Source organism: Lepidochelys kempii, chromosome 15 (assembly GCF_965140285.1).
Source record: "Lepidochelys kempii isolate rLepKem1 chromosome 15, rLepKem1.hap1, whole genome shotgun sequence".
NCBI lineage: Eukaryota > Metazoa > Chordata > Testudines > Cheloniidae > Lepidochelys > Lepidochelys kempii.
In genome coordinates, this window is record NC_136394.1 from 14,111,921 (window position 1) to 14,125,854 (window position 13,934).

Consider the following 13,934-nt stretch of genomic DNA (forward strand, 5'->3'; position numbering starts at 1 on the left):
AATCACATAAGATCCCTCTGGCAACGCCACTGCATGGTGTTTACATGGGTGCCAGCAATGGGAAAGGATGGCACGTATTGTTAGTCTCTTTTAATACAGTTTAGCCGCTGGACGATAGGGGAGGAAGCAGCACCTGTGACCAGCCAGTTCTCTGCAGGACATGAGCAAGTGCTCCACAGAGCACAGGGTAGGACTCTGACTTAGAACCGCACAATCCCACATTCATTAGTGGGGAAGCCATGATCCGACAGCAGGGGAAACATGATGGAACAATGGGCTAGACAGGAATCAGTATTACCGAGTAGCTAGTGTTCCTAGAGCACTGTACAGCTTCAGAGCACTTTGCAAACAGTGACTGATGAATTCTCACCACACCCCTAGGACACGGGTGGGTTTTATTGCCCTTATTCCGCAACAGGAAGAAAAAAGGCAGAGGGGCTAAGTGACTTATCCAGTGTCCTAGAATGAGCCAATGCCAGAGACGGAAATAGAACTTGGGGCCTGTTCATTCACTCAGTGTTGCGAATCCCTGTGGCTTCCACCAGCCCTGCACTGAGGGGTCAGTACGGCTGTGACCGTGGGAATTTCCAGCAATATCCTGGACAAAACTTGTTGAATCAAGTTTAAGTATTTTAACAGCCCATTGTATTAAAAATACAAATGTCTATGGACCATTGCGGGATGGTTTGGAACTTGGTTCAAAGAAAACAGGCTTAAAGCATTATCTGGGAAGTACTGTGACCTTCACACGACCAAGCTGGACAATGTAGCAGGCAGGACTAATTTTCTGGGACGAGACATGTCTGCTGATCACCTGTTCTGTTAGGACATTTCAGAGACCCAAAGTGGGTTCTTCGGGGACCAGCTGACAAAGAAAGGACTCGTAAATAAATAGCCTGACTTTAAGTGGACTCAGGACCTTTGTTCTGATCTAGGAAGTGGACAGGAATTCCAGTCCAGGGAGGGCCCCGGTCCTTAAGGAAGGGTCGGAAGGAGTGGCACGGCCCAGAGCTCTCGTGGAGGTTGGGCTGGCAGGGAGCTCCTGTAAGCTGACTAGCAGGCGTGTAGGTTCTTTTATTGTTTTTCATGTTTTCTCTGGCATGCTTTTTCCTTAAGAATTAACTAGGTTTGCTTAGGAAGAACCGTGTGGTAAATTAGAAGTATGGGCAATTGCAATGTAATTAGTCTCTCAGGAGAAAGCAAGCAGGCCTGGAGAGGCAGACTGTCTTTTGCTGGGAATAGCACAGTGAAGGCAGGGAACTGTTCAGCCTGGAAATATCTTGGTCAGGACGGGGAGAGAGGTGGGGAGTGTGAGGAGTGTGAGGTGAGGAGAGAGAGTGTCTCCACTCAAGATAGTTGATGACTAGGGAGCCAAAAGCCTGAGGTTGGGTGACTAGGGCCTCTGGGTGCTCTTGTTTTACACATCATCATAATCCGACATATTGTCTTTCACCTCTGGGGAAGAGAGTTGAAATCCTGACCCAGGTCACCAGTGAAAATAAGTTTGGTGGTTCCACTGGTGTCCCTAGTTACGCCCAGTACAAATGACTGGAGATCTTGACGTGAGAGGCTCACGACAGGAAGAACAGAGCTGTTGCAGATATTCAGGTGGCTGGTGAAACTGGCCAAAGGCCTGTGGCTAGAATGACAGAGGCCTCAGGTCAGGATTGGAATGGAAGACACTGGTACAGACCATTCCCATGCTCGGTCCTATTGCATTTGGAGTGACCAGAGAGCACAGAGTTATCAGTGAGGCACAGAGCAGGGCTGCTCTGCCTCTCCCTTGGGTTGTCTCTGCCCCTTTTTGACAGAATTGAAAAGACAGAAGCCATTGAGCTAGCAGCAGATTTGCATGAAGGGGCTGTTCTCCAGCTCTGGCGCTTTAAGAGAGAATCGGAGGGTCCTAGCCAGGCACCCGTTTGCCTCAGCTTGCCAAGTTCATCTGGATCCCCCACCATGGCCTGGGCCCCTCTGCTCCTCACACTGCTCACTTACTGCATAGGTAAGGGGTTGGGGGGGGTTGTCTGCTGGATGAAACAAACTAAGAATTTATTATCTATAGTGCTAAGAATCTGTGATGTGCTCCGTGCTAGGGGGATTTCTGATCAGCTTGTTTCTCATGTTTCAGGTTTCAGTTCCCAGCAGCTCCAGTCGCTGAAGGCGTCTGAGTTAGTGTCTCCTGGAGGGACTGTGACGCTCTCCTGCAGCCTGAGTAGTGGAGCCCTCACTGATAATAATTACCCGAAGTGGGTTCAACAGAGACTGGGTAATGTTCCTCGGCTGATCATGCACAGCACGAGTACCAGGCCCTCGGGGATCCCAGCGCGTTTCACTGGCTCCAGATCGGGTAACACCATGTCCTTGACCGTCACGGGGGCCCTAGTGGAGGATGATGCTGATTATTACTGCTCTGTGTGGACTGGGAGTGCTCACCACAGTGACACTGTCAGATGGGGAAGTGATACAAAAACCTCCCTCCCCAGCCTGTGCCCTGCTGGGAGCTCTTAAACTTTGCACCGGGGGTCACAGGGGCAAAGCCAACGTTATGGGCACAGACTGGGTGCCAGTTTCTCTGCTAACAAACTTCCCCATAACACAGCAATACAGCCCGGGAGAACTGGGGCTGCCCTTTGGGGGCCTACAGACGTAGCGGGAGATTAGTTTGAAAGGCTCCAAATATATTCTGAATTGTCTAGTGGCGTCCATCCGTGTAGCTCCACTGGCTGCTTGGGGGCTAGGGCGATTTACAGAGCTGGCAATCACAACCGCAATGCCTGTTGCTGTTATCAGTTGGTTCTCGCCCCCCTGTCCAAGTGCCTGCAAAACCCTCAGCCCTAAAATGAATCACCAAATAATGAAAATCCTAGTGATCTGCCCGTGTGACCCCCGAGATCCCATCCAGCCATTAAAAGATACAAGCACGAACCCCTTCTGCTCCCCATCCAGCCCCTCCTGTGACCTGGTGTGCCTGGGGCAGCCCTCACTGAAAATACCAAGGTGAGGGCAGGCTGTAAAAAGGGAGAGCAGATACTCCCAAAAGTGGTGGTTAACACTGAAGTTAGACTCACCAATCAGTCACAAACTGTATTCCTGATCCCCCACACACCCGTTATCAAGAAGCTGAAAAAGAAATCACACAGCCCGTTTTATTGCATTCCAGTTCTCTGGCTCCCAATCAACACCTAGGTCTAGTACAGTGAGAAGTTATTTAAAAACTCTGCTCACATATACAAAATGTTCTTCTGACCCTAAAGGGTTAGCCACGTTACCAGATCAATAGGAGTTTCGATCTTACCCAAAATACTATGCTGCCTGCCAATCCTTTAGTGTCTAAACTAAAGGTTTATTATAAAGAAAAAAGAACAAGAAGAGAATTGCTGAATGGTAAAGCAAACACATACATACAGAGACTTCAAAGTCCATCTATCAGATTCTTAGCAGTACAGGTGAGTTTTCTGGCTTGAAATTCCCTCTGGAACTCATCCACAGCTTGGATGGGTCAGTCAGTCCTTTGTTGAGAGCTTCGGTGTGTAGAAAAGTTACTCCAGAGGTAAGAAGCAAGAATGAAGACAAAATGGAGATGTGGCAGCTGCCTTTTCTATTCTTTTGCCATGTGGCTGGTACTTCCTATGTCCCCAAACACGAGCTTTACAGCACATGGCATGGCATGTCCCTACATGTCTTGCTGACTGATAAGGTGTATCCCCTGGCTGCTTTCAGTGGGTTCATGGTACAGCTGATGATACTTGATGGGTCATCGAACAGGCTAGGCAGTGCTGATGCCAATCTGTCTGGGGGCGTCACCCAGCAACAAAAGTTTGGAAATACAAATATACCCTACGTATCTAGAACTCACAAGACAAAGGTGATACAAACCTAAAAACCAGATTATCATACTTGGCAAATTATAACATTTTCGCAGATACCTTACACAGCATATCTGGTCAGATTTATTGCAATTTTATAATACTGGTATCAATACCATCACAGAGCATTCTACATATTCCATACAGCATCACAGCCCCTCCCAAGCAGACTGGGGGAAAGCCCACCACTGGGGCATTGCTGTGTTACTGGGAGACAATTACTGTCTCATTGTTTCCTTGTGCTCCCCCATCAGTCCGTCTGTGTGTCAGCCTGTCTGTCTGTCTCTCCACCTGGTGTCTCTCATCTTCTACGTAGACTGTGAGCTCTCTGGGGCAGGGACTGTCTTGTTGTTCTGGGTTTGTACAGTGCCTGGCACAATGTGGTCCTGGTCCATGGCAGAGCTCCCAGGTGCTACCCAAGGCAGGTCATAACCAATAATGTTAAGGGGGGAAGGGCCTCCCTCTTACAGCAGATTCCTAAGGAGCTCTGCTCCATGGCCACTGAGAGAGCCTGGGGAGCACAGCTGCTGTGCTCTGGGCTGAACCTGTAACGCCTCCCTGGGAGGTATCTCGGGCAAAGGCAAAGTATTTGCCCAGGTCCCAGATCTGTCACTTGGCCGGAAGAGGTCACTAGAGCTGCAGAAATCCCCTTGTGTCTGGTCGCTGTGGTGGTTAGTTCGCCACGGTCGGCTCCCCTCTCGCCGGATAGCAGGGTGGAGCATGCAGTGGCTCTGGGATGACTCTGGACACGGCTGGCTGACGTTCCTGCTAAGCCTCAGTTCCCCGGCTGGGGCAGGGAGGGTGAAAGCACAAGTGAGTGATAATGTTACAGTGGAATTAGAGTAACCCAGCCTCATCCCAGCTGACTGGCACAATTAGAACAAGCAGACGGACAGAGAGAAAAGGGAAAAGGAAAGAGAAGAAATAAGGATCAGGAGCAACTAGTTGGAACTCCATTTCTGGGGGCAGCTTCAGCTTCTTCTGGGGGCAGCTTCAGCTTCTTCACTCTCTATCCCTTTCTCTCCTCCTCCGCTTTCCTGTCCCCCTAGACAACAGCCCTCAGGGGTGGGCACTGGCTGGCAGAGTTCTGGTCCCCCCTGAGGTCCTTTAGAGCATAAGAACGGCCATACGGGGTCAGACCTGTGGTCCATCAAGCCCAGTGTCCTGTGTTCTGACAGTGGTCAATGCCAGGTGCTTTAGAGGGAATCAACAGAACAGGTAATCATCAAGTGATCAAGGCTCCTTTGGGCCAGACAATGTCTAGCACAACCCGCGAACCCTGCAGGGAGATTTCCCTGTAACTGATTATTCACCCCAAGCCAGGTACTGTATGGAATGGCCCATTTGTACCACACTTTTATAGCCACATCAGTGTCAAATGCAAAAAGAAGTTATATGAAATGCTGGAGGACTCTGTGTCTCCTTGTGAGCACCAGGCTGACATGGCTTGACCACTGGGCTAAAACTAAACTAAAACCTCTCCAGCGCCTCATCAAGGATCTACAACCTATCCTGAAGGACGACCCATCACTCTCACAGACCTTGGGAGTCAGGCCAGTCATTGCTTACAGACAGCCCCGCAACCTGAAGCAAATACTCACCAGCAACCACACACCACACAGCAAAAACACTAACCCAGGAACCTATCCTTGCAACAAAGCCCGTTGCCAATTGTGTCCACATATCTATTCAGGGGATACCATCATAGGACCTAATCACATCAGCCATTCTCTCAGAGGCTCGTTCACCTGCACATCTACCAATGTGATATATGCCATCATGTGCCAGCAATGCCCCTCTGCCATGTACATTGGTCAAATTGGACAGTCTCTGCATAAAAGAATAAATGGACACAAATCAGATGTCAAAAATTATAACATTCAAAAACCAGTTGGAGAACACTTCAATCTCTCTGGTCACTCAATTACAGACCTAAAAGTGGCAATATTACAAAAAAAAACCTTCAGAAACAGACTCCAATGAGAGACTGCTGAATTGGAATTAATTTGCAAACTGGACACCATTAAATTAGGCTTGAATAAAGACCGGGAGTGGATGTGTCATTACACAAAGTAAAACTATTTCCCCAGGTTTATTCCCCACCGCCACTGTTCCTCACACGTTCTTGTCAACTGCTGGAAATGGCCCACCTTGATTATCACTACAAAAGGCTTTTTTCTCTCCTGCTGGTAATAGCTCACCTTACCTGATCACTCTTGTTACAGTGTATATGGTAACACTCATTGTTTCATGTTCTCTGTGTATATAAAATCCCCCTACTGTATTTTCCACTGCATGCATCCGATGAAGTGAGCTGTAGCTCACAAAAGCTTATGCTCAAATAAATTTGTTCGTCTCTAAGGTGCCACAAGTCCTCCTTTTCTCTTTACACAAACCATGGTACGTGTTCTGTGCCATCAAACGTAGACATGATATCTACCCTCCCTGTCCATGCCGCCCATCTAGGTATTATCTAGTGTATTTCAAATGAGGAGAAAGAGCAGTTTACAGAGTTGCAGAGACGCAAGCTGAGAGCATTATCTGCTTTATTTAGTAACTGAAGGTGGGCTGTGAATGCTGCTGCCCAGCTGTGCAGATGACCTCCCTGGGGACTGAGGTCCCGCAGTAGGTGCATCAATGGAAAGAGCAGACCCCTGTGACTCTTTGCTATTTCCATCTTCAGGGCTTTGTTGTTCCAGTGAATGTACATCAGCTCACTGAGGCTAGAGCCTCACAGTCCATGCTTCTGGTCCTGGAGATGGGAAAGTCCCAGGTTGCTGGTTTTCTTTTCACTGCTCAGGGAAGCTTGGATGTGGGATGGAAACTGCTTAAATCCTGCTCTGTCCAGCAGCAGGACATGTGAACAAGGGCCAGTCTGGGTTCATTTGATGACAAAGGCTTAATAGATTAAAAGGGTCTTGTCATCTCTCAGTATGCACAATGGCCACTGAAGGTAGTAGGAGTTCAGGTATGTCTAGGAGTTCAGGATTTTTCCATCTACAGAAAGGAATGGGAGGATATTATGGAGACTCTGCTTCATGACTTCTAGAAGAGATTTTCTGGGGGATTTTCTGGGAATAAATACAGAATAAACTTCAGTTTGCATCCATCTAATTCTCCAGAAAGTAGCAGAAAACCAATATTAAAAACTTAACTGGCTCAGAGGAATTCAGGACTTGATGGAGAGATGGACCTGAACTAAAACCTGGGTGTGAACTTCCCTGAAGTCTGTAAATGGTGTAAAGATTTTATACCCTAGTTGTGTGTATCAGGCTTCATTTTGCAATGGTCAGTGGGATGGGGAAGAGGAAAGCTCTCTGAAAAGTAAGAGCAGGCAGTGCTTAATTTGTGCCAGGGTTGAGCCCCATCACTTTTGGCTTGCAGTTCATAGCCCCCGGCTCTGGCCACTCTGGGCTTGCTGCATCAATTATGAATGTAAAAAAATTGCTTGATCTCCAGTACCTCATTGCTTGAGCCTTGGCATCTCGTTCATTATGAATTAAGCACTGAGAGCAGGGAAGTCAATAAACTAGTGTTTCCCCTTCATTGAGTTCAACTCACTTACAAGAATGATCCGTCCTTTACTGACTCAGGGGCAGGGAGGTGCAGACATCAGCAGCCAGTGAGCAGGGGGCAGATTTGCATGAAGGGGCGGTTCTCCAGCTCTGGGGGTTTAAGAGCGAACTGGAGGGTCCCAGCCAAAGACCCATTTGCCTCAGGAAGACGAGCTTCTCTGGATTCCTCACCATGGCCTGGGCCCCTCTGCTCCTCACGCTGCTCACTTACTGCACTGGTAGGTGGAGGATTTTGCTAATAACAGTTGTCATCACCTTTAGCTCTTCTCTTTCTCTTATTCCAATAAATGGGGGAAATGGCTCATCTCACAACATTCTCTTTGCTACTGATTTTGTTTCAGGATCCTTGGCCCAGTTTGTGCTGACTCAGTCGCCCTCAGCATCCGCGTCTCCTGGGCAAACGGTTACGATCTCCTGTGCCAGGAGCAGCGGCAGCATCAGCGATAGCTGGAATTCCTGGTACCAACAGAGCCCTGGCCGAGCTCCGGTACTGATTATATATCAGGATAGCAAGCGGCCCTCAGGGATTCCAAGTCGATTCTCCGGTGCCATTGACAGCTCTGCCAATGCTGCCACTCTAACCATCTCTGGGGTCCAAGCCGACGATGAGGCTGATTATTACTGTTCTGCAGGGAGTCACAGTGATTCAGACACATGAGGAACTGAGACAAAAACCGCCCTTCCTCTGACCCATGCTGTGCTCTGTGCAGGCTGGTGGTGCCGAGCTCCTGAGTTCAGTCCACTTTCAGAAAGGGAAAACAGAACGGGAAACTCTGTTTTTGTTTCTTTTTGGAGAACGAACGTTGATTTGGTCCATGAACATCAACACCAGGAGATTCTAGATCTTGTGAAATATCCCGCTGGATGCTCAGTGCCTGAATCTGAGCAGGAGCCTGTGATCCGGACGGCAGCGGTGGCCTGGTTTTGTGTTTGCCAAAGGCCCTGGACAGAAACAGAAAAAACTGGACTCCGACTCCCCCACCCTTCCTGGCCCCGGCCTGTGGCAAGGGGAAGCACTTGCTGGCAGACCCCTTTCCATGGCATGGTTACAGTCATAGGCCCAGGTGCAGGGCTTTGGGGCTGACCAACCCCTGGGGGAAGGTGAAGCCAGCCCCACACCCCGCATCGCCATGGCAACGTCTCCCAAAGAAATCAGCCTCGAGCCCAGGCCGCTCTCCTGACGGCAAAGGGCAGCACCGCCAGGACTTCACTTTCCCCAACGCGCATGTGCAGACGCCCCACGCTCATAGGCTTGTTTCCGCCCTCCCCCGGGGCCGCGGTTTCACGTGTTTCACGCTCTGCCCTGTGATTGGCTGGGCGGGTCACTCTCTGTCTCTGCGCGCCGGCTCCCCCGGAAGCGGCGACTCGAGCGGAGCTGGGGGCAGGATGGTGAGCGGAGCGGGGCGGGGCCCGGCCGCGCTGTCTCTGAGGTGGCCCGGGCCGGGGGGGCGCAGCTGGAGAGGCGGCGCTGGGGGCTCGCGGCCAGAACCGGCCCCGGGCGGTGGCCCAGCAGGGGCTGGGCTGTGTGAGCTGGGCCGGGCCGGGGGGGCTGGGCCGTGTGAGCCGGGGGGCTGGGCTGTGTGAGCTGAGCTGGGCTGGGGGGGCTGGGCCGTGTGAGCCTGGGTGGGGGTTGGGGGCTGGGCTGTATGAGGCGGTGGGGCTGAAGTGTTTTCTTCTCCTGGCTCTTATCCCCCTCTTCTCATTCGCTGTAAACATGTAAATAAATATCCTGCTGTGATAGCCTGCATTCCTCATTGGCAGCTGCACAAACGCAAGTACAATAGTAGCCCTGCTGGCAGAATCTGAGTTTGAGAAGCTGCAGGGTTTCTAGGGGTCTGACTCTATTTTGTATGCTGGAGCGGCCTCTTGTGCTTCAGTAATCTTCAAACTGCTGTCAGTGGCTTATGTGTTCGGAGTCTTTTTGTCAAATGGTCAGATCATCCAGAGTAGAAATGAATTTTGTTTTTAATCCCTCCTGGAATCTTCTTACTAATGGACAGTCAGTAAGAACAGGACAAACAGCTGTTGAATGTCTCTCACTCCTTTTTTGTTGATGTAGTAATTTTAAATACTTTTCATGATCCCTGACCTCGAATAAGCTGGTGTTAGTATTAGGAGACCTTCACATCCCACATCGATGCAATAGCCTGCCAGCTAAATTCAAAAAACTGCTGGTCCCAGGCAAGATCCAGCACATCCTCTGCACCGGAAACCTCTGCACCAAGGAGAGCTATGACTACCTCAAGACACTGGCTGGGGATGTTCACGTTGTCCGAGGGGACTTTGATGAGGTAACGACCTCTCTCTAAACAGTGTCTCTGTGTGTGTGTCTAGCATGCAGGGGTAACATTTGAATGACTTTCTCTAAACCGCTTCACTTCAGTGTCATTAAGATGGCGTTAGTCATTCTTGCTTTGGGTAACATGCTGGGGACAAGAAACAGAGTATTATGTGATTATGAGATCAATGACTTTTAAAAGTGTAGTTTCTTCCCTCTCCCTCCTCCCCATACACAACAAGACTAAAGCCACCTCTTGGATTTGTGCATGTTTGTGTAATGCAGTTCATATCATTGTATTTGAGTCATATCTGTATAAAAATAGCTAGTCTTCTGGCTCTGTTTTCCCTCACTATTGCCAGATTGAAGACCCTCTGATCTGATTTGCTGCTTTTGCAGAGATTGTGTGATTTTTTTTTTTTTGGTAACGCTATGATTCAGGCTAAGTTTTTGTCACGGATATTTTTAGTAAAAGTGGGGGACAGGTCACGGGGAAATAAACAAAAATTCATGACAGCCAGTGACCTGTCCCTGACTTTCACTAAAAATATCCCTGACAAAGGCGTAGGTGGGTTGAGCACCTACTGCTGCTGGGGCTCCTGGGTCCCCCACTGTTGCGGTGGGCGGGATCTCCGCGGTCCCCCTGCCCCTGGGGCTGGGCTGCTGCAGGGTCCTCTGACTGCGGCTGGGGGCTGGGCTGGGAGCTGTGCCGGGTCCCGGCGGTTGGGAGCTCCAGCCCCAGGACGGAAAATGTCACGGCGTCAATGGAAGTCAGGGACTCCATGACATAATCGTAGCCTTAAGTCTCATTAAGCTTGGAAAGTTCAGATTTTTGTCGGTAAATGTTAAACATCAATTTCACCATATACACAAAATAAGCAAAAAATATTTCCATTGATGATCATCAAAATTTCCAGCTAGGCAAAATAAGAAAAATGCTGCTTGAGAACTTATTAGAGTTTGATTTTCAAGATATTTATTTTGTATATGTTGATGTGATGATGGCAGCTTGTGTTTTAACTGGTATAAAGCTTTAACTTCTGGAATTTCAACATACACTGTAATTAAATAATTGTCTGACCCCTCCCCCCCAAAACTTCGTGCTACTGTAAAAATAAACATTGATATCCACCAAAATGATAAAAAATATTGAATTCTGCCAAGCCTATCTGTATTTAACACTATTTTGGAACAGTAGGGTAATACCATGTTAAGTGTTTCTGTAAGTTTAGCCCATTCCCACCAACTTCGAGTCTGTTCCTTGCAAAAGAATGCAGTTGACTCCTGCCTGGATATGGAGCCAATGTTGAGTGGATTCTGCATGATGAAGCTGGGAAAAACATAGTTGCCCGTAAAGGCATTACCCCGTCATTTGCCCAGAATGAATAAATGCAAATGGACTTTCTACTGGTGAAGGAGTATATGTAACCTGCTCTGTGTGTTTATTTTTAGAACCTGAATTACCCAGAACAGAAAGTTGTAACTGTTGGGCAGTTTAAAATTGGGCTGATCCATGGCCATCAGGTTATTCCATGGGGTGACACGGCCAGCCTGGCACTGCTGCAAAGGCAGTTGGATGTGGACATTCTGATTTCAGGGCATACACATAAATTTGAGGCATTCGAACATGAAAACAAGTTCTACATCAATCCAGGATCGGCCACGGGAGCCTATAATGCCTTGGAGATGTGAGTTAAATAAGTTTGGGGATCTTTATACTGCACGCATAATATCTGAGCACTTATTTTATATATGTATAGTTCTGATGCGCCCATGACGACGATACTTAGGTGTCTATATTAACTGTTTGTGGTTACAAGAAGCTTTGGATACCAGAACAATACTTTACCTCTTCTCTTTAGAAAGCTTAATATATGTAGTGCATTCTTGAATCATTTCTCAAGGATGGCTTAGGTCTAGTGAAGGAAATGCTGAAAATGGCTGCTCAGCATTTACACATGTGTTTGTTATTGTCTATTCCTTTTGAATCCTAGGACTGGAAAGTTCTGAAAAACTAAAGCCCTATATTAGTCTATATCAAATGGAATAGAGACGACGGTGGTCTGATTTTTCTGACATTCCCGTTTAGTGATATATTCCAGAGATGGGTCAGCTTCAGTGGGAAAGATATTTTTGGGACGGTTCCATGTTAACATAATGTCACTGCACTGAAATTCCCAAAAAAGTTTTGCTGTTGATTTCAAGGATTATTCTAGTGTAACTTCAAAATCCTTCTGCCTGGGATGAATTGTAGCTGCAGTTTCTCCAAGTGTTGTATTTCCCACTCTTCTGCAGTAGACCATACTCGCAATGCAATTTCTAAATCCGATTCCTTGGGACAGTTCACACTTTGTCAAAGTGAAGGTCTGTTAAAATCTAACTGCAATGCTGTTGCTTCTCTAATTGTCAGATACATGAACCAAAATGATTTTTCTTTCCAGAAACATCATTCCTTCGTTTGTACTGATGGATATCCAGGCATCCACCGTTGTGACTTATGTGTATCAGCTCATTGGAGATGATGTGAAAGTAGAAAGAATTGAATACAAAAAGCCCTAAAGCAAAACGTCCATGTCCACTGGTGCTTTTTTTTCCCGTTTCTCGTTCTTTTTTCCTGTCAAATCAACTAACTAAACAGTCATGATCCACAGACTTTAGTGCAACACTTTATTGGACAGTTTACACACTAACACAATCAGTTTTCACTAACTGCTGCTTGTAAACTTATTGTAAAGCATAACAGCATAAATAGTTTACAGTACATAATTTCCAAGCACACGTGTCACAGACTGAACTATCTTCTATGTATAAAATGGCTAAGCTTGTAAATATCCAGTGTTACCGCAGCTGTTAAAACGGACTGATCTCATATGCATGACTAGATTGTAGTCGTTTGAGACCGAACTTGTTACATAAATTATTCTAACCCTTAATATTTAAATAAACACTTATCTCCTCTATTTGTGTAGTTTGCCTGCCATGAATATATTTTTATAAGGAAATGCGTTGGGCTGGAATTAGAGCATAACTTCTCAAAGTGCTTAAAGACTATCGGAGCCATTAAGTACTCTTAATTTTTTTTAATAGCATTTATTCAACCTGCCTTTCTAATAGAGGTGACTGTGTAACAATTGACGTGGCCAGAGCAGATGAATAAGATACAGACCCCATGGTTAAAGTAAAAGGCGACGACTTTTCCTGTATTAGAAGATAGTTGCTGAACAGCTTCCTACCCAAGCTAAACTGCAGCTAATAGTCTGATTTATGTCCTTGCGTTAGCAATATAGGGCAAGTCAGTTCTGTAAAGAGGAAGCTTCCTGTTGCTTCTCCCCTGCTCCCATAAGCCAAACAAAGAATTTTTTCCATCTTTCTCCCTCTGTAATTCCTCTTGTAAGGGTTAAATGTGCCGGCTAGCACTATTTCAGTCTGTGCAAGGCACTGAAGTCCATTCCTTCCCTGCACTGCATGTCTAGTCTCTGCTACCATAGAGCTTTTAGCGTGGACACTACCCCTCCCCCACCCCGCTGTGCAGAGAAAAAGCTGCAAAGGCATCCCCTGAAATCATCCATAAACATGTTCGACTTGACCTCAGAGATCTATAGGCCATCTTCTCTGAACACCTAGGGGAAGCTTGTGAAATCTTTGGTTTCAGAGTAGCAGCTGTGTTAGTCTGTATTTGCAAAAAGAAAAGGAGTACTAGTGGCACCTTAGAGACTAGCCAATCTTGTACTGAATCACCACCAAAGTTTGGAGGTACTTCGCCATCTCACTGTTTCACATACTCCTGATCAGTCCAGTGGTTCTCTGCTTTATCTGCCTCCAAATGATCTGACCAGAGAATCCTCACATTGTCTAAGCAGAGCGAAATCCCTCTTTTTCCTGATGACTAGTGTGACAAAGTTGTTTTCTACCCAACGGGCCATGCTGATGAGCAATGGGTAAGAATGAAGAGTGCAGGAGCAGCAGTAGTGTGAGGCCCCAGTGAGTGATGCTGTGTCACTTAATACCAGAGCCATAGAGAAGAAGTTACTTTAATCACTGCCTCCTTGTCCTTTGCGTAATGTTTTCCCCTGTGCCTTGTTGTTGATAGCATTTGTGATGCCCAGTAAGTGAAATGAGATGCAGCAAACCACAGACTGCTGAAGTATCTTTGCATTAAGTGCTGTTGGTATTGTTCATGTTTCTTTTTCTTGAAGATTAATTTGAACAGAGTTT

The 13,934-nt window shown here is 47.3% G+C and overlaps 1 protein-coding gene and 1 pseudogene across 1 annotated transcript; both read left to right on the forward strand.

Annotated features, from left to right (window-relative positions):
* Positions 1–1,852: 1,852 nt before the first annotated feature.
* On the forward strand, positions 1,853–6,225 carry LOC140898551 (immunoglobulin lambda variable 8-61-like; annotated as a pseudogene).
* A 2,503-nt stretch (positions 6,226–8,728) lies between these two features.
* Positions 8,729–12,679, forward strand: LOC140898550 (vacuolar protein sorting-associated protein 29). Its single transcript, XM_073312501.1, has 4 exons — positions 8,729–8,830; positions 9,541–9,732; positions 11,172–11,407; positions 12,161–12,679. The coding sequence occupies exons 1-4, from the start codon at positions 8,828–8,830 to the stop codon at positions 12,276–12,278; spliced, it is 549 nt and encodes a 182-aa protein (XP_073168602.1). The 5' UTR covers positions 8,729–8,827; the 3' UTR covers positions 12,279–12,679.
* Positions 12,680–13,934: the final 1,255 nt, after the last annotated feature.

What these genes read in the sequence shown, in the direction of transcription:
- LOC140898550 (XM_073312501.1), top strand. An exon ending in TCCGAGGGGACTTTGATGAG is followed by an intron (nt 9,733 to 11,171) that starts GTAACGACCTCT and finishes GTTTATTTTTAG; the next exon opens with AACCTGAATTACCCAGAACA. An exon ending in GCCTATAATGCCTTGGAGAT is followed by an intron (nt 11,408 to 12,160) that starts GTGAGTTAAATA and finishes TTTTCTTTCCAG; the next exon opens with AAACATCATTCCTTCGTTTG.